The sequence below is a fragment of the Seriola lalandi genome, unplaced genomic scaffold, assembly GCF_002814215.2.
Source record: "Seriola lalandi dorsalis isolate HSWRI2012SDOR001 ecotype SW California unplaced genomic scaffold, Sedor1 jcf7180002054672, whole genome shotgun sequence".
NCBI lineage: Eukaryota > Metazoa > Chordata > Actinopteri > Carangiformes > Carangidae > Seriola > Seriola lalandi.
In genome coordinates, this window is record NW_019525225.1 from 2,004,514 (window position 1) to 2,022,382 (window position 17,869).

General features: G+C 37.9%; 2 protein-coding genes across 4 annotated transcripts; both read right to left on the reverse strand.

The window, feature by feature from the left end:
* Nucleotides 1–517: 517 nt before the first annotated feature.
* Nucleotides 518–9,033, reverse strand: b4galt4 (UDP-Gal:betaGlcNAc beta 1,4- galactosyltransferase, polypeptide 4). 3 transcript variants are annotated; one of them, XM_023421570.2, is made up of 7 exons: nt 8,811–9,033; nt 6,873–7,419; nt 5,938–6,170; nt 4,116–4,303; nt 3,808–3,930; nt 3,576–3,680; nt 518–3,447 (listed from the first exon to the last, which is right to left on the reverse strand). In XM_023421570.2, exons 2-7 carry the CDS (start codon nt 7,132–7,134, stop codon nt 3,312–3,314), a joined length of 1,047 nt encoding a protein of 348 aa, XP_023277338.1. In that variant the 5' UTR covers nt 7,135–7,419; nt 8,811–9,033; the 3' UTR covers nt 518–3,311. The 3 variants fall into 3 exon arrangements, with proteins under 3 accessions (XP_023277338.1, XP_023277337.1, XP_023277339.1); XM_023421569.2 differs by lacking the exon at nt 8,811–9,033 and adding an exon at nt 8,499–8,790; XM_023421571.2 differs by lacking the exon at nt 8,811–9,033 and adding an exon at nt 8,434–8,790.
* Nucleotides 9,034–11,400: 2,367 nt separating this feature from the next.
* Nucleotides 11,401–15,670, reverse strand: casr (calcium-sensing receptor). The gene is made up of 6 exons (XM_023421593.2): nt 15,446–15,670; nt 15,044–15,350; nt 14,022–14,855; nt 13,700–13,930; nt 12,765–12,888; nt 11,401–12,673 (listed from the first exon to the last, which is right to left on the reverse strand). Exons 1-6 carry the CDS (start codon nt 15,628–15,630, stop codon nt 11,538–11,540), a joined length of 2,817 nt encoding a protein of 938 aa, XP_023277361.1. The 5' UTR covers nt 15,631–15,670; the 3' UTR covers nt 11,401–11,537.
* Nucleotides 15,671–17,869: the final 2,199 nt, after the last annotated feature.

Below are 17,869 nucleotides of genomic sequence, written 5' to 3' on the forward strand. Positions count from 1 at the left end.
TCAAGATGTTTTTATCATGAGTGGGTTGTGCTCTCAAGGCCCTCCACTGGTCAGATCCATGCACTGCAGGCTGTTGCCATTTTGGTGGGACTGTGCCTGTTATACAACATACTACATATTCTAAATAAGCAAGGAGAAGATTATCAGAGGGGGCTCATTTTATCCTGAAGCCATCCACGTGCAAGAGCACATGTAAAGCTGCTGAAGAGATGTATTAAGTGTGGTTTGAATTAGGACCACCAAATAATCAGACGTGAACCTTATAACAAGCCTCAAGCACCAAGGAAAATCAAAACCAATATACACCACACATTGCACATATGGCACCAACTGCAACAAGAAAAACAAGCTTAATCCCGTCAAAGATCGTCAGGTTTTAATGATATTTTTTACCACGTGACTGACACAAATAAAATACTCTTATACTCACGGGCATTTTTCATCAAGTAAGTTAAAATTGTGGCACCAAAACTGTAGATGCTTCATCCTAGAAAACAAAAAACCACGAGACAGTTCATAAGAAAAAATACTATTTATTAAATGTCTTCTAAAGAGAAAATAATCCTATTAGAAGTGAAATGCATAATCTCCTTCTCTGTCATGATCAACGTTCTCCCTTAAACACAAACAAAACATGACACGTCATCCAAAATCAACATAGGAACATTCAAAACAAATCCACCAAATGACATTCTCAAAAGGTTTATATGGCATCACTTTGAATTTCAAACAATTATTCATATAAATTACAAATTCAAAAAAAAAAATGTCAGTCAAACGTTTGATGCTACAACACTACCACAAATTTTCTTGGTTGTGATCATTTTACAAAAAAAGATGTACTTTAACTTGTGCACATAGAATATTTTCACATATGAAAGTTTTAAACAAATAAAAAACAAAAAGGTTCAGTCAGAAGTGGAGAAATAACCACGGAAATAACGGTCAGGCCACAAACAACATAGAAAACTTGTATTCTGGTATAATGTTTATGTATAACAATGCTTAGAGTTTCATAATGGCTACAGCATACTGCTGTTTTATGAAGACTAGTTCAGTTCATCACTGGAGCAACAGTTCACACACACACACAAACAGAAAATGTTGTCGTTTAGAGCAGCCTGTAGTCATTATGAAGCTCTAGTCTAAAAGTTGTGAATATGAAAATATAATGAATGGCTCAAGTAAAGTGTAACTATGTTTTCCAGTATAGTTAGTAATATTGCTCAGGTTTGAAAGAAGTTAGACTTGCTGGTCAGAAAAATAAAAACAGAACATATAGTCCTTGTAACATAACAGTAGCTATACTACCTTAAATATATATATATCTATATATATATATATATATATATAATTGTTAAAAAAAAAAACTTGATATGAGTGTATCAGACACACATTTCTAGGCAGCATGCAATGATCAAAGTATACGTATGCAGATTTTTCTCGACTGAAATTTCTTCACATACGATAAATAGAAGAATTTATACTGATGTTCTCAAAAGTCTGCAATTATCATTTAAAAAAAAGTGTAATAAATAAGAATCCACCACCCATTAATTTCTGCTTAAAAATTAAGCATTTAAGGCCTAATATATATAAAAAAAAAACATGCAGTATAAGAAATCATCTTGATATTATGGCTCACAGAAATACTTTTTAAGACAAAAACATTGTTGAGTCAAAGGTGTTCAAGCTCTCATGCTCTGTAAATAAAGCCAGTTGGCTCAAGGCAGCCCGAGTGTATTTTAGTTACTAATTTTAAAACAGCAATAATAATTTAGGATTATTGTGGAGCAGCAAGAGATTTAAGAGCAGACCAATTCTTAAGAGCAGAAATTATTGTAACCTTCCAACAGAGCTTTTTCACAGCAGACATTTTGACATGTCATAGCATGAAACACGCGCATAATAAATAATATTAACAAGGCAGCAATTCATGTGAGCGAGTCAGTTTCAGGTTTGTGTCCTGTGTTTCCTGCTGTCACAAGTAAAAAAGTCTGCTGCAAATGTGACATATAGTTAGTTATAGTTTTTTTTTCAAATAAGATTGAAATTTAATATCACTTGATATCAGCCTTCCATGTATTGTTATTGCTTCAGTGGTCCTTGAGTTTTTTTTTTCCTCAAGGTTCATCTGTTGTCTGATGAAAGACTGATGCAAAACTATATTGTAACTTTATATCCAAATTAATTATGTTCACTTTATGAGTTTGAGAAGAGGAAGACCTCAGATATCTAGCATTATTAAGATTTCTAGAATCTCACTGATATGTTCACTTTGTCTTTTATGAACAAGCACCAGAAATTTTAGATTTGGATAATGAAGATAAATTAAACCTAACTTAGATTAAATGATAATCTGTTTGTATCCTTTTCGTTGATCTAAAAAAGACCTCATTACATCCACTGTGCTTCAACACTGTATAAAAATAAATCATGGTCAGTCTAAGAGGGATTTTTGTAGGTACTCTAAAAGCCTGTTGCTCTATTGCTGTTAGTTTGTTTTGAAAAAAAAAAAAATCAATTAATATTATATTATTATTATTATATTATTCTTGTGAACTGATCCAGTGTTAATTTTATTTCAGATTACTCATTGTCTACATTTTGTCATGAACATGTCAGTTTCAATAAAACATATCTACTAGCCTTGAGTTCAAGAAACCTCAGCATTAACTTACTCTTATAGGCTCTGCGCACCTACACTGGTGCTCTGTTATCTGGCTTATAAATCCTCTGCTCAGGCAAAATAAACGACAACACCTGTGTCTGTAGGGACTTTAGGCAGTCAATGTATCCACAGAATGAAGCACACAAAATACACACTGTCCATGTGTAACTGGCTTTTTATAAAACAGCATGTTTTACGCTGTAATATATCACGCAGGCAAATAATAAGGCATAAATTAATTGAAGTCTGACAGCTTGTTGTTTTAACAACATAATTTGAGTACCAGGAATATTTATGGCCAACTTCTTAATTTGATCTAAGCCAACCATTCCTTGAAAGAAAAATAAAATTATTATTTTTTGGAATTCTGCTGCCCAGACACATTATGAAGAAAGCCAGGTAATAATATGAAGAGATTAAGCATGATATGCAAAAATATGCAAAGACATACCAGCTAATGCAGTTGCCACCTGAACTCAATTTTAATATGAAAAACTAATCAAAACAATGTGCATTTTGTGTGCTTAATGTGTTGTGTTTTACACATATAGTTGCTTTCCTGCCATCAGAGGCCTGGCATACTGTATAAAGTATATCATAAAATATTTTTTGGTCACAGCAGGGGTTCTTGTTTGAAATCTCAACTCTGTGGCTTACCAATATCCACAGTAACATTCACATAAAGAGGCAGCCTCTCTACTGACAAAGTCTTGTATGAGCAGCTGTTGAGTCCATCCTTTCTCCATACCTGTGGTGTTCGTCCTAGTAACCTCATCCTGAGAGGAAAAAAAACGTTCATTGAAGCGATTAAACTTACAGCACAAATCAGGAATCACACATTTAATTGACCTAAAATATGCTAAAACATGCATAACACATTATCCACTTCTCTACATTTACTGACCTGTCCTTGTTTATTTCATTGCCGCTGTCTCGTTTGTGAAACACCATGGTATAGCGAGCTACATCAGCCGGCGGTCGCACAATCTTCATTTTGTGCAGCTCAACCCTGCGCGACACAGCCGACCCGCATGCATCAGTGAATGAATGAAGGAATATGCACCACCGCCAGTCTGATCCAGATTAGTGCAAAAAAACACTAATCATAGTACTATTTTCAGTTGTGTTTGTCTCACCTGATGCGAAGGTCATCGTCTTCGCCCCCCCAACCCCAGTAAGTGTTTGAGAATCCATTCACTTGAAGAAACTGGTCTTTGGTCATGGCTGTGACTCCTCCAAAGTAGCCTTTGTAACGCAGCCTGAGAGTTGAAGATTAGGAAGAAAAATTACAGTTTGTTTAAAGATAATATCAGGCCTTTCAAGGAAATATCATGCCTGAGGAGACTGCCATCCGTTAATGTCGCAATGTTTATTCATAAGGGTAATATAAAGTTTAACTGCTGACTCATAAGTTACAGGAATTTAGTCTTAGTCATATACTCACTTGTATCCTGTGGCATTGCGGCCCACCACCAAGTGTTTGGGCTGCTTGTCACAGACATATAAATTGTGATCGTTTTCAGGAACCAGGTCCACATCATGGAAGATGAAACAGTCCCAACTGTAGTCCTTCAGTGCCTCCAAATACCCAACATTCAGTAACTTGGCACGGTTAAAGGTTGCACGACCAGCCTTTAAAAAAAAACAAAACAATAAAATCACAGTTTTCTATAGCTGCAGCTCTGAGAGATTATTTAATGCCTGCCAATTGAATCTGAAGCAATTTAATGATTCTATTTTCTATGTTTAACCACCGTGAAAGTCAAATACTGCCTCAAAATGAATCCAGATGACCACACAGGAACTAAAACATAACAAAATATTTTCTACAAGTAAGTTAGAAAAGAAATCAACTAATATTGGTTAATATGTGCTTGTATCCAGGTTTGTACATTGCATTCAAATTACAAGCTAATAAGTTAAAATCGATTGTATGTAGTTGAATTGCTCGTCTTTTCTGTCTCTTTTTTAAACACATCTTTTTCCAACCAACACACACACAAACAACTCAGGTAATTCTAAATTTACCGGCTCTGTAGTTTGCCTACTGATAATAATAATTTTCTGTTGGGTTACTGAGAACATTTTTATGTTGCAGATGATTTGCCTTTGGCTTGTGAATAAGTTTTGGTTCACTTGTTTCTTTGTGCAACAGTAACCATGATTGCATCATTTGACGTCTAACAATTTTTATTTCTCCAGCAGGAACACACCCATATGAAAACAGCTGGCCAACAGATTTCTCAATTATTTAGAAAAAGAAAATGCTGTAGCCAGTTGTTTGTTTTTGCTTGCAAGTTTGATTTTTAGTAATGCTTTAACTTTCATTTAGCTCTTTATTCTTTCACAATTTCAGGCTTTGTACCTGTTACCATTCCACCACTGGCATGTCTCAGTCTTTATACATCAGTTAAACCCAGTGTATACAGCACACAATAGTCCATGTTGTCCTGCCAACAAGATTACTGTAAACTTTGTGAAAACCACTGCATCATTGTAACTGTTTGTTTATTCCGTCAACCACATGAGCGCCCGGGCTGTGTGCCTCTCTCTGTCTTTCTTCTCCCTCTCTCTCCCTCCTTCTCTTTCCTGCACCCCGTTGCCTCTCTCCAACCGGTTGAGGCAGATGGCCACCCACCCTGATCCTGGTTCAGCTTGAACTCTCTGCCTCTTTAAAGTTTTTCCTAGTCGCTGTAACTAAGTGTTTGCTCTCTGTAATCAATACTATAAATAATATGGTCTGGACCTGCTCTATATGAAAAGTGTCTTCAGATAACTTCAGTTGTGATTTGGCACAATATAAATAAAAATTGGCTTTCCTTGACTATTTACTTGAAATTTTGTCATTTGAAAAAAATACTTTAAAAGTAACACAACAAAGTTACACATAATATAAATACATACATACATAAAAACATAATATTTCTTCACATTTCTTCACTTAAAGTTGCTCTTTTTCCTCTGATTGTGCCCCTCAGATGCAATTTCATCATATCTGATCATTCTAACATATTTTTTTATGATATACAATCGTGCCAATCTTTACTTTTTGGTTGAGAAACTGGAAAGCGGAATTTTAGCAACTATGCAAAAACAAAAGTAAAATCTTTACCAGCAGGAGCCTGAACTACAACTACTTAAACTAAAACAATTACTAATACTAATAATTGTAATGGAATGTATTCTAATTGTGGTCTCCTGATATGATAATTTGATTTCATATGAAAACTGTGTGACGTCAATCTGTACTCGATGTGGAGCAATACCTGCTGGATGACATAAATGGCGTAATGCAGTTGCTGCCTCTGCAGAAAGGGGTGCAGGTGGTGCAGGAGGTAGAGGAGGTGTCTCTCTCGGTTGCGATGAGGGATGAGGATCGCTACGCTCTGCCTCGCTGTACAGTCTTTGGGCTCATACTCGCCTTCAGTCACTCCTTTGTTCTCACTCTCCACATCCTTCAGTTTCAGAGAGGACTCAAAGGACAGCTTCACAGCTCCTTCTGCAGAAAGAGAGTTCACAATATAAGTCTTAAGTGCTAGTGATCAGTCTTCTATACGTGATTCATAACACAATAAGCAGATCAAGTCACGAGCAAGACATTTAAATGCTTTACTGAAAAAACGATTTTAAACATTTTTCCAACTGTGTAATTTCAAACTTTTTCTTTTGCTGCCTTGTTGGACCCATTCAGGACAGACAAAATGTAGCAGCTGCAAATACAACTCACAAATAATGAGCATGTAATAAACATACTGTACTAACAGATCAATTACCCTTAGCACAAAAAAACAATAGCCAGGATTAAACAACATTTTTAATGTGTTTACCAGTTTTAATTACGATTTTATATGTTTTTAAAAATGTTGTTCCCCATCATTTGCAGTCATGAATAGCACAATCAACCATCAATAGCTTTGAGAAACTAACCTCTCAACAGTTGGATTATTACATAGCAGTTAACTTATCTACTCTACCACTGTTTCGTCTACACTGCCATGAAGTCAGTGTAAAGGTGGAGAACTTAGAAAGAAATATATATAAAACATAGACAAACCATTCCAATTTAGCAAGTGGGCATCATGAGCAGACAACTTTAATTTACGTCTGTTGAGGTGACTATTTTTCTTTTAATTTACCCAGTTAAAACAACATACACCATAACTTCGGCACCTCTTTAACCTGTACGTCGAGGTATACTTACGTAGCAGTGGTGACCCCTGAGGGCATTCGCCTTTTGGTGGTGGAGTATTTAAGCGAGAAGGTGATGCAGTCCAAGAGTTGAGTTTATCCCTTAGACTGTCTTCTTTGACAAGAGCTTGTGTTGTGACGGAGGAAACCTGAATGGATTTAACTATTTCGCCTGAAAAAGTTGCAATCCATGCCAGCAGTGACAGCGAGAGAAAGAGCAGTACAAAATACTTCCCCCTTCGCAAAACCTTGCACACAGGCGAACAGAAGCCCATTGCTGTTTGACTTTGCTAATGTGAACCAGTGAAAATGGCAACTGTGGTTGCTGTTATGCTATGGTTTAAGATATTTCCTCCGTGTGGGACATTTCAGAGAACATACTAACAGCCACAGACACACTGACCAGTCATCCCATGGTGGTGAAACATGTTGCTGATCTGGACAGTCAATCAGTGAAATGATCAATGTGAAGTAACAAAAATTTATGGGTGGAAATCCATCGCTGAAACCTCCAAATCCAGGTTAAGGAGATGAGGCCAAAAAATGTAGTTCTCTGAGACCTGTGAATTGATTTAAAGAGAAAACATGTTACAAATGAGAATGGATATATTGGAGTCATAATCTGATAGGCCTACTACAATGTCTTTTTGTGCAAAACTTCACCCTGACAGGACAGGTTCATACAACAATAAAAACCAACAGGTGAGATTTTACCCTAGAAAAAAAACAAAGATACCTGTTAAGTGTCTTTATTCCACCTTTCTCACTGTTCTTTTCTGTACTTTGTTATCCAGAGCCATTTATTGTCTTACACACTACTGAAAGGGCTTCCTGAAAAGTAATTTTATACTTAGTAACTGTACACCTGACTTCTTCTGTTCCTCTTTGACAAAGTGCAGTATCACATCGCTCGGCTGTTCAGCCTCACATTTCCCCTCTCTTGTCCACAATGAAACTGAACCCTTCACATGTGACTATCGTTATCTCACAGGGCAGTTTAGCTTACATTGTTTCGGTTACCAATGCCTCTGTCGATTATCCTACAAATTAATCATTGCTCAACAAAAATAATAATTTTGTGTCTATCACAATCTCCTAAAGGAATGACTGATAATCATTGTTATCGGCCATTAACTAAAATTGGACTGATTTTCTGTGCATGGATTAGTTAATCGGCAAATCGTGTCACCACTATCATTAATATCTGCATAACAAAGCCAACACTCAGCTGTGACCATGAACAGTGACTAACACAAAATAAAACTTATGATAACAGTCTTATTTAATAATAAAAAGACAAAAACTGCTCCAGTAACAGTTAACCTGAAGGCAGATTTTATTGCCGTTGGAACAGTAACGTCAGCTGTATTTACTTGAGCAACCTACATTCAGCAGATACAGGGCATAAACTTTTAACTAGTAATGTCAATTGTCAAGTCTTGGTTATTTTCTCTAGCAGGAAAAATTCCAAAGAATAACGGTTAAGCTTCGAAATTTTTAGCTATTCTATTCTCTCACAGCATCTCCATAAACCTGCATGTTGATGTTAATTTTGGGGGCAGTGACATGCTAACCTTAGCTAGCGCTGAGCATCGCCGAGATATTTGCCGTCATGAACAGACCCCAGGCAGGACAATACCTTTTTACATCGCTGACAGCTCCTTCTTCTCCTCCATACTGTCCTATCTGTCCGATCTATACTTTGTGCCGTGAACTGGCTGTAAATGTGCCCATATGAACTCACTTTTAACCATAGACTGTAGGTTTTACCTAGCTGTTAGCTTACTGATAAATGCGGAAATGGCACTGTTAAGTTACAGTGCTATAAAAGTTAAATATTAGCCATAGCAGTCGCCCACTGTGGATGCAAAACACAGTATGACTTTGTTTCAGTGAAAAGCGAGTCCGTCCTTCCCCGCCACAGAGGTGTGGTTTGGCTGGCATAGCTTACCTCATACACAGGCTAATTTTCCAGGTTGACACCCAGGACCAAACGACAACACGCTGTCAAGCCAACATTCCAACACACACATTTCTGCTTCCTATTTAGCCGTGACCATATTCTTAGTCTTCAAAATAGTCTTCAGAAGATCTCCCGAAATTTGTTCAGCATTCAGCAGATACCTTAGAATGTCTGTGAATCCATTTTAGTTTTTGAGTGAAACCATGAGTCACACATAATAGCTTTTATTTTGAAGGCAGAAGAAATAAACAGGAAACGATTGTTATTTTTAAGGTGGCTTGATTAAGCTCAAAGCATGGGGAGTGTGTTGTATGAATACTTCCGGTTGGTTGTTTTCAAAATAATGGTTGCCACTCATGGGACCTTCATTTGTTATATCTAGAGTGGGGCAAACGTCATCATCATCACTGATGAAAACCCTTTGATCAAAATTAGTATTATACACATACTGTATGTTAAATATGGTATATACTGCATAACAATGACATTTTAACAAATTTATTGGCAGTGCTAATAAGTACTAATAGTTATATGGATGGATTAGCTGTCAACACCTGTGTCTGCCATGTTTGACTAAAATTTGGATCCTATGATTCCAAGGTCCCGATGCAGATTTCTAAGAGTTAAAACAGTCATTGAGAAAAAGCTGTATGAAATACAGTGTAGCCTTTAATATTTTTCTCTTCAATTTTGTCTCTATCTACCTCTTTTGTTCTCAGTACTTTACAGAAATATATGAGAGCCTTATTGTTGAAGAAAATGCTGATTATTAAGATAAAAGGGGGAAGGGGTTAGACGAATTTGAAACTGTGTTGTCGAAAACAATGTGAAAAATGTATGTGTGCACTTATGTCAGTGTGCTCATGGTTTTTCATTTGAATAACTGTGGGACATTGCCAGAGCCGTTGTTGACTTGTCCTCTACTGTTTTTTCTTGGGGCTGTGCTAAACATCCCCATCACTCAATGCTTCCTGGTCATTTCTTCCAAAATCTTGTCTCACCGCTCCCTGCAGTTCAGACACATGACAACATGCTGGTCTCTCTGCTGGGCTCCACTGGCGGATAAAGGTCTTCCTCCTGCGAACAGAGGAGGTAGTTGTGCAGCTGCTCCAGCCTGCTCAGGTGGTCAGCCATGATCCTGAGTGTCCCAGCATGTCATCTTCTTGTTAAACAATGTGGGAGGTGCTGAAGCCCTCAAATGCCTTTTTACCTACTTTTTATTTTTTTTTAACATTTTTCCCTTAGCCTATATATTGAGACATTCCCTTTAGGAAAGATCTGTGTGGTGGATTTTGCCAGAAATTTTCCATTGGTGCAATTCCTAGGGTGGCATTGTTGAGCTATAAATGTCCAAGCTTTGACAACTAGCCTTTGGTGAAATTCAAACATTTATCCTATCCCTTCAGAGCATGATCAAACAATATTGACATAACAAGTAAACTCCTTTGCTCAAAATGAATATAATTTCAGAACACAAATATTATCAATATTAATATATAGATAGATAAGATAGATAGATAGATAGATAGATAGATAGAAAGAATATTATGATTTTATTGTTTTATTCTTCTGTTATTACTTCATAGGCCAAGACACTATTCTACTCAGGAAATAGTTACAGCTTAATGGCTTCAGAGTTACAGTAACAATCAGACAGAGTTAGGGTAGAATAAACAATGCCTTCCTCAAACTACTCCCCCTGCCTCCCTATACCTCCCCCATACTGTGAGGACATGACTGTGTGGTGTGGGCCTATAGCGAGAATGACATTAACATGTGAGATAGGCCTTACAGTTGTTAGAGACATGTGAAAAGCAAGCAAAGAAAGTTCTCTGTAAGTTCTACACCAAAATTCCCTGTAGACCTCCATCAGTATGTTCATTGTTTTCTTTTGTTTTTTATGTATTCTGGGTTTTTTCTTTTATTCAGATCTATATTTCAGAGAGAATATGAATTATTTTTACTGTACATGTGATGCATGACTTGGCATGGATTTCACAATGTTATGTTGAGGCACTATACTTCCATTTCTTTTGTTGTCTTGTGATTGACCACAGAAAAACGTAATCACTAAGTATGGAACATTTTGTCGACATCCAGTAATTGTGTATTTACACTACGACTCATGCATCCTGTGGTCTCGCTTATCCAACTAAAGGTTCTGTGCTGTCGACTGGTTCAGTGTTGTTCTGTGTCACCAGCCAGGTCTTTGTGCTGAACACAGTGTTACTGTACCACCACAGTCAATTTGTTAATGAACCTCAGTTGCCTGCTGTTCTAACCAAGCTTTGAATTTGGTTTATGTAAATGATAAATAGATAGATAGATAGATAGATAGATAGATAGATAGATAGATAGATAGATAGATAGATAGATAGATATTCCGTGAACTAAGATGGCACAAATCTAAACAAGATACCACATCCATATGAAGAGAAAAAAACTCAAGGATGTAATTTCATGTTTTTAATTGTACAAAAAGTCTTCTTATTAGCAGGCTTAGTTTACATCAGTGAGTCACAGGATTCAGGTACATTACAGTATATTATCTGCAGTGATGTTGTTCTCAAGTGAAACATCATCTTTCTGACAAAATGTTAAGAAAATGGGAAGATGAAAAAGTCTATATGTAAATGCATCTCAAAATAAAGTCCGAAACACACTGTATTAATGGGACTGATGAAGCTGAAACTTGACACATCCACACATGTGCTATCACATCAGAGAACTCCTCCTTGACTCCTCAAAGCTCAAGGACAGAGTAACTGTTCCACTGCCAAAGCTCACCCTTGGCTTATGCTTTCCTGAAGTCGGGTCACAGTCATTGCCGTTGGTCTTGAGGCTGATGGATGAGGACGGAGTCGAGGCAGAAGATCCACCAATGCTGTTGGACTTTTTTCTTGAAGCTGTGCTATGTTTTAGTGTAGCTTTGGCAGCCACTTTGAAAGCGTGGGCTGCGGTGCTGCATCGGACTTCCTCAATGGTGTTCCTGGATGGTTTGAAGAGAATGATGTAGACCTTGTTGAAGAAGATACAGGCCAGCATCCCAAAACTGGATGCCAGTATAGCAATGACCTCCACAGCTGAAACAAACTTGCCGTAAGTACTAAAGTAGGCAGGGATGAAAGAGATCCAAACAATAAAGAATATAAGCATACTAAAAGTGATGAACTTAGCTTCTGTGAAGTTTTCTGGAAGTTTCCGTGATTTAAATGCAAAGAAGAAACATATAGCTGCCAGGAGGCATGTGTAGCCAATAAGAAACCCAAGAGCCATCACAGAGCCCTCGTTGCAGGTGATAAAAATGATCTCATCAATGTCATGATTCCTGTAACTGGAAGGAGGGGCATTGTAAAGCCAAACCACACATATCATGACTTGGACAAATGTGCACAGAAACACCAACAGAAACTGTAGGTTTAATCCCCACCATTTACGATGGAGACTTGTAGGGATCTTAGCCTCAAATACCAAAAGTACTCTGTTAGTTTTCACAAGGATGCAGGAGATACAGAGAACAAAACTGATCCCAAAGGCAGGTTGGCGTAAACGGCACGTCCAATCCTGCGGCTCGCCAATGAAGACAAGAGAGCTGGAGAAGCAACAGATAAGTGAGAACAGGAGGGCGTAGGACAATTCTCGATTTGTGGCCTTAACTATTGGGGTGTTGCGAAATCTGACAAAGACTGCCATCGCAAAGGCTGTCAAGACAACACCCACCACTGCACATATGGCCAAAGCTATCCCGAAAGGTTCTGTCCAAGAGAGAAACTCAATTTCCTTCAGGAAGCAGAATGTGTGGTTCCCATTGGACCAGGAGTTATTTGGACACTTGGTGCAAACACTGGCATCTGTGTAAATAAAAAAATGGTGTGTGTTAAAACTGCAATAGTAGACGTAACATTAGTAGAATGAGATGGTGAATGTTTGGATTCTTAATACCTCTATGATTACTGTACTCTCCATCTGAGCACTCAGTGCATTCAAAGCAGCATGTGGGCATACTATCTATGATCCCCTTTCTGGTGCCAGGTTCGCAGTCCTCACTGCAATTAGAGAATGGCACCTATAGGATGTGAAATGGACAGAAAGGATGCATGAGAAAAAGCAGAAGATAAACTTAGAATGGATGTAGCTGCACATATGTGGTCACTCATAGTGATCAACCTAAGTGTTTTAGCATTTTTCATTTCACTGTTTCGGTTTTACAGCCATCAAATATACTGTTGATTAAGTTCATTATTACTGCTCTTAATAGTCTTAATTCCATTTGATTAAATAGCTGTATGCTACCTGCCCAGACAAAGCTAGCAAGTAGCTAGTGACCACATCAGAGCATTTAGCAGCTAAAGAGCCAGATATTTCTCTCAGGAGTTGGTGGAGAACAAATAGGGGCTAAAATGAGAGTGAATATTTGACTTTCAATCCTCAGGTGGACACAAACATGACTCCAGTTTATTGCTAATGTTACTCCATGTCTGCCAGATTTGTCATTGATTGCAAACATGTTCACCAGAACAATTTTATAAGGCGTTAATATTGCAGTGCTGTGTTTTCTGCTTGTTCTACTGCCCCCAAGCAGCTAAAAAAATCTGTTGATGCAACTCTAAGGCTAAAAATACCTCAAATCTATGTATTAGGATCATCTTAGCTGTAAGATGCTTTCCAGAAAAAATGGAGTCACAAAAAAGTCTAACAATGTATGTTTGCAAAGTCTTCTGCTTTATTGGCAGGTCTCAATGTTTTCATTCCTTGCTCTGATTAACTACTGACAACTGTAAAGATATCATGCCAGGAGAATGAAAAAAACACACCAAATAACAGGAAACACAGGAATGCACTGACGAGAACATCTGCAACAAAACAGTTTGACTGACCTCTGAGCTGTAGCCATTCCACAAAATCTTCATCTTGTCAATGAACAGTTTGGCTCCTCTCTTAGCATGCATATTGTAGTATCCAACCTCCTCAAACACCACAGAGCCATCCTCAGCAGACCTGTGCCAGTTTATAATGGTGTAGTTCGCTGCCAGGTCTGCGTTCTCATCAAAGTGCATCTTTTCACCCATGCTGTTGGTGTAGTTCAAATGTCTGAGCTGCTTCAGCACCTGTGAAGCAGAAATACACATTTGGATTATTCACATTTCATGAAATTAGGTATTTAATTGCTTTGGTTATAGGAAAATGTAATGTTTTTACCTGCCACGCTTCCATTTTCTTTATATCTGCACAGGAATTGTTGGCAAAAAGTCCATGTCCAGGTGTACAGGTGAGTATGTCCTGCAGGGCCTGTGCAATGGAATACACTGCAACATACACATTATAGGAGATACGAAGGTGTGTGTAGTCCAGGTACGGGGTCTCAACGCTTGTGATGTCTTCCTCACCAGTACACAAAGGCCTGAAGCTGGTGCTGTCACTTTCTTGCAGTCTCTGGCTGTCTTCCAAATAACAGTTGAAGGTTTCTTCCCAAAACTCCCTGACAAATTCATTATGACTGTCTTTCTTTGGTTGGACTTGTTGTAAGAACTCTCTAAAGCCAGGTATCCGCCCCGCCTTTAGAGCAAAGCCAATAGTCCCTGCCACAACATCAAGATACTCTGGTTTAGCAATAAGGGAGGAGCCTGCCCATGCTTCGCTGGCTAACCAAATGCGATCTGTGATGTTCCTTCTGACCATCTCTTTGATTAAAGGCTCGATATCTGGCCCGCTGGCAAACACAACGATTACTTTGGCTGTGGAGTTCTCAATCCTGTCAGTCAGAGCTTGGATTTCATAATCCTCAAAGTACTGAGAAATGAGTTCATTTAGGTGAATGCAGATGTCTCGCTCTTCCATTTCCTTTTCAAATTTTTCAATCCCTGGGCGTCCATAGTCGTCATCCGAGGCCACAGCAATGACCCAGTTCCACTCAAAGTGCTCAATGATGTCTGCCATGGCTGTGGCCTGGTACTCATCTGTAGGAATGGTTCTCATGAAGGACTTGTACTGATTCTTGTTGCTCAGTAAACGACTAGAAGAGGCATAGCTGATCTGAAACAGGAACGATTTATGTTAATCTATCTGGTTTTCATCGTGTCCTACTTATTGGTGTTAGTTTTCTCTAATCAAAATGACAGTTTTATGTCATTTTGTTGATAAACTACATCATCCAGGAAGTATTGTTTCCATTTATGCAAACAGAATTTTCAGGATAAAAAAGACGCTGCTCAGTTACTCACCTGAGGAATATAAAAAAGACCCAGTAGGTTTGCAACTGCTGTGGAAACTGCAGAGCCAGCTGCTCCTACTACCGCAATAGTTGCTGGGATGTGATCAGTGCAGTTACAAAATTCATCTAAATTCAGGGAGTCAATCTTATTTTGGGCCACAAAACTAAGGGTAGCTTCCAGGGCTTTTGACACTGTGTTGCATGTGTCAAATATCCTGTAGCCCAGAGTGATGTTGGGCAGGAGAGTGCTGCTGTTGTTAATCTCGTCAATTGCAAAAATCATGGCCTGGAGCCAACGGAAACCACGGAAATTGAACCTGCAAAAACGACATGGCATGAATTTAAAGGAGCTGAGCACAGTCAGTTTTCAGAAATCCTTTTTGTTAACACATAAACCAGTCTCAAATTTTACCTGACACACTGTGTAGATTCCGGTCGGGCTGCGAGGTCTTGGTCTTTGGATGAAACACCAAAGTGTATGGGGAAAAGACCTCCAAGTAAAATATCACCAGTCATCTGTGCTCTTTGATGGGGACCATAAGTTGAAATGACATAACTGGACCCCAAGAGTATCAGATAATACAGAACTAGTTTCATCTTTCTTTTTTTTTCAAATGGGTAGGATTATTTTCCACAACTTCTCAGAGTGAAGATATTCTCAGTATAATCTTGTCCCACCAATCTGCCTGCTGCGCTGTTTTGTGTTACTCATGTTTGCACTGATGAGAATGCCTATCTGGAGGAAGAAATGAAAACAAGAAACATGTTATGGCTTTGTTCAAGAGTAATCAAAAGACCTACAATCACATCAGATATGATTTTTTTTCCTATAAAACAAACATGTACAAAAGGAAATTTTAAAGGAAATTTTCCGCTGAAAATAATCAAGTCATTTTTAATTTTCTTGAAAATTCAACAAGATATAGACATAACTTTTGTGCTGTAGTAGTGTGTGATACCATCTAATGAAGTCACTGAGCTCACTCTACCATATAAACAAGGTCAGAATGGTTTTATAAGCCAACATAACCTAAGGCTGTTATTAACCATAAGAACTACTCAGTTATATAAATCCTTTAAGAGTTTGTATTGTTTTTTTTTAATGAGTTGACTTCTCTACTACTGTTTCTAAAAAGTGATGAATTTGTACACCTCAGTAACGGGGTGGTCAGGTTGCTTGAAATATCCATCTGCACCCAAAATAGAAGCAGGATTTACATGAGCTGAGGGTGAAGTCACACTCTAATGACCCTCCTTCCTGCAAATGCTCGATCTCACGCTGTGGCCAGTGAACCCAGTCACCATGGAGAAAAGCCATAGCAGTCTCACTGCAACTGGCTAATACTGCTGGAAAAATGCTGGGGCAGAGCTGTGATAATGAAGCAACTAATGCCTTTAAGAGTCGCTGTTTGCCACATTAACCATTATTGAGGGAAGTTCAACGCACAGCCATATAAAATCTATTTTTTTGCCATCAATTTATTATTGCCAGTGTTTTGGAGGGAAAGCATATTTTGCATTCAAAAAATAATTAGATTTAATTATATTGTAGGATATAATTATGTAATGATCCAATGTCCAGTGTTAGTATCCAATGTCTCCTAAGTATTCTTTTTGGAAATAACAAAAAAAAAAAAAGAAAATACAAATCACATAATTTCCACCTGTTCCAAATTGATAAAAGTACATTAAATCACACAGTTTTCCAGCAAAGTACAGTCAGCAAAGACTGTAATATTATCATCTGTTTTAAATTACTGAGGCTAAATGAATAAATAAGATGACTATTTCTGAATTCTATAAAACAGTTCTTCACTGCTTTTCAATTCCCAAAGTAAAACTATTAAAACATCAAACATGGACAATAACACAGGATGAAACTTACCGCCTGAACGCCGGAGTGTGTTTCAAATACACTTAAAGCAGTTAATCTGCAGCTATATACTGATTTTTTAAGCCTTTTCCCAAAATATCCAGGGTGCTGAATGAACTTACTGGACAATGGTCTCAGCTTCTGAACCTCTTTCTGCAGATGAATCATTAACAGAGAGAGGGGTAGTCCATTTCCTTCAGCTAATGAAGTCTACTCACAGTTCACTCCTCCTGAACCAAAGTCATCACAACCTAAAGTGGCACAGAATGAGTTGGGAGGGTTACTTTAATTTGTAATGATCTACTATTACTACAACATTACAGGAATACAACCAAGTAGCTGCTTTCACTGACAACATCTATAAGATAAAAGAGAAGGTTGTAAAGTTTTTCATTGTCTGCCACCTTCATTAATACGTGTATACCTGGATGTTTGGGTCTTTCATATTCATATATGATATATAACAATAATTTCTTCTTCAAGAACATTTTTTATTTCATCTCATTTCAAACACATATTAGATTAAATCCAATGTGCCACAGTTGAACATAAATATGTTTAATTCCTCAATGAAAAAAAAGGAAATTGTAGACATGTTTTTCAGTACTCTTGGGACACACATAGAATTTCCTCATACCCTCAGCCTTTCTTGGTGCCTGTGTCTGCATGTGTTTAACATCCAGTGATCAGTTTTCCAGGCAGGTTTAATCTGGCGTTCACCAGCAGAGCAGCAGCATGATACCAGGAGCCCCTGGAAGCAATGGACTGCACCATTACGTTCTTCAAACAATTAGTTGTCTCCTTATGCTGTGATGAACGAGTCTTCACTTTGTTGCTGAGCAGATGTCTCCAGTGAAAACAATTTCAGTTTACAACATGTTGACTTACCTGTGTCCCAACCCAACACTGTGTTGACAAGGCGTCAGACATATAGAAGATTCTAAAAGGGGATTTAAAACTTAA

What these genes read in the sequence shown, in the direction of transcription:
- b4galt4 (XM_023421570.2), bottom strand. Translation starts at nt 7,134, where the DNA reads ATGGGCTTCTGTTCGCCTGTGTGCAAGGTTTTGCGAAGGGGGAAGTAT. An exon ending in TCAGGGGTCACCACTGCTAC is followed by an intron (nt 6,171 to 6,872) that starts GTAAGTATACCT and finishes CTCTTTCTGCAG; the next exon opens with AAGGAGCTGTGAAGCTGTCC. An exon ending in GACGATGACCTTCGCATCAG is followed by an intron (nt 3,681 to 3,807) that starts GTGAGACAAACA and finishes TGTGTCGCGCAG; the next exon opens with GGTTGAGCTGCACAAAATGA.
- casr (XM_023421593.2), bottom strand. Translation starts at nt 15,630, where the DNA reads ATGAAACTAGTTCTGTATTATCTGATACTCTTGGGGTCCAGTTATGTC. An exon ending in AGAAAATGGAAGCGTGGCAG is followed by an intron (nt 13,931 to 14,021) that starts GTAAAAACATTA and finishes TCTGCTTCACAG; the next exon opens with GTGCTGAAGCAGCTCAGACA. An exon ending in GGAATGGCTACAGCTCAGAG is followed by an intron (nt 12,889 to 13,699) that starts GTCAGTCAAACT and finishes CACATCCTATAG; the next exon opens with GTGCCATTCTCTAATTGCAG.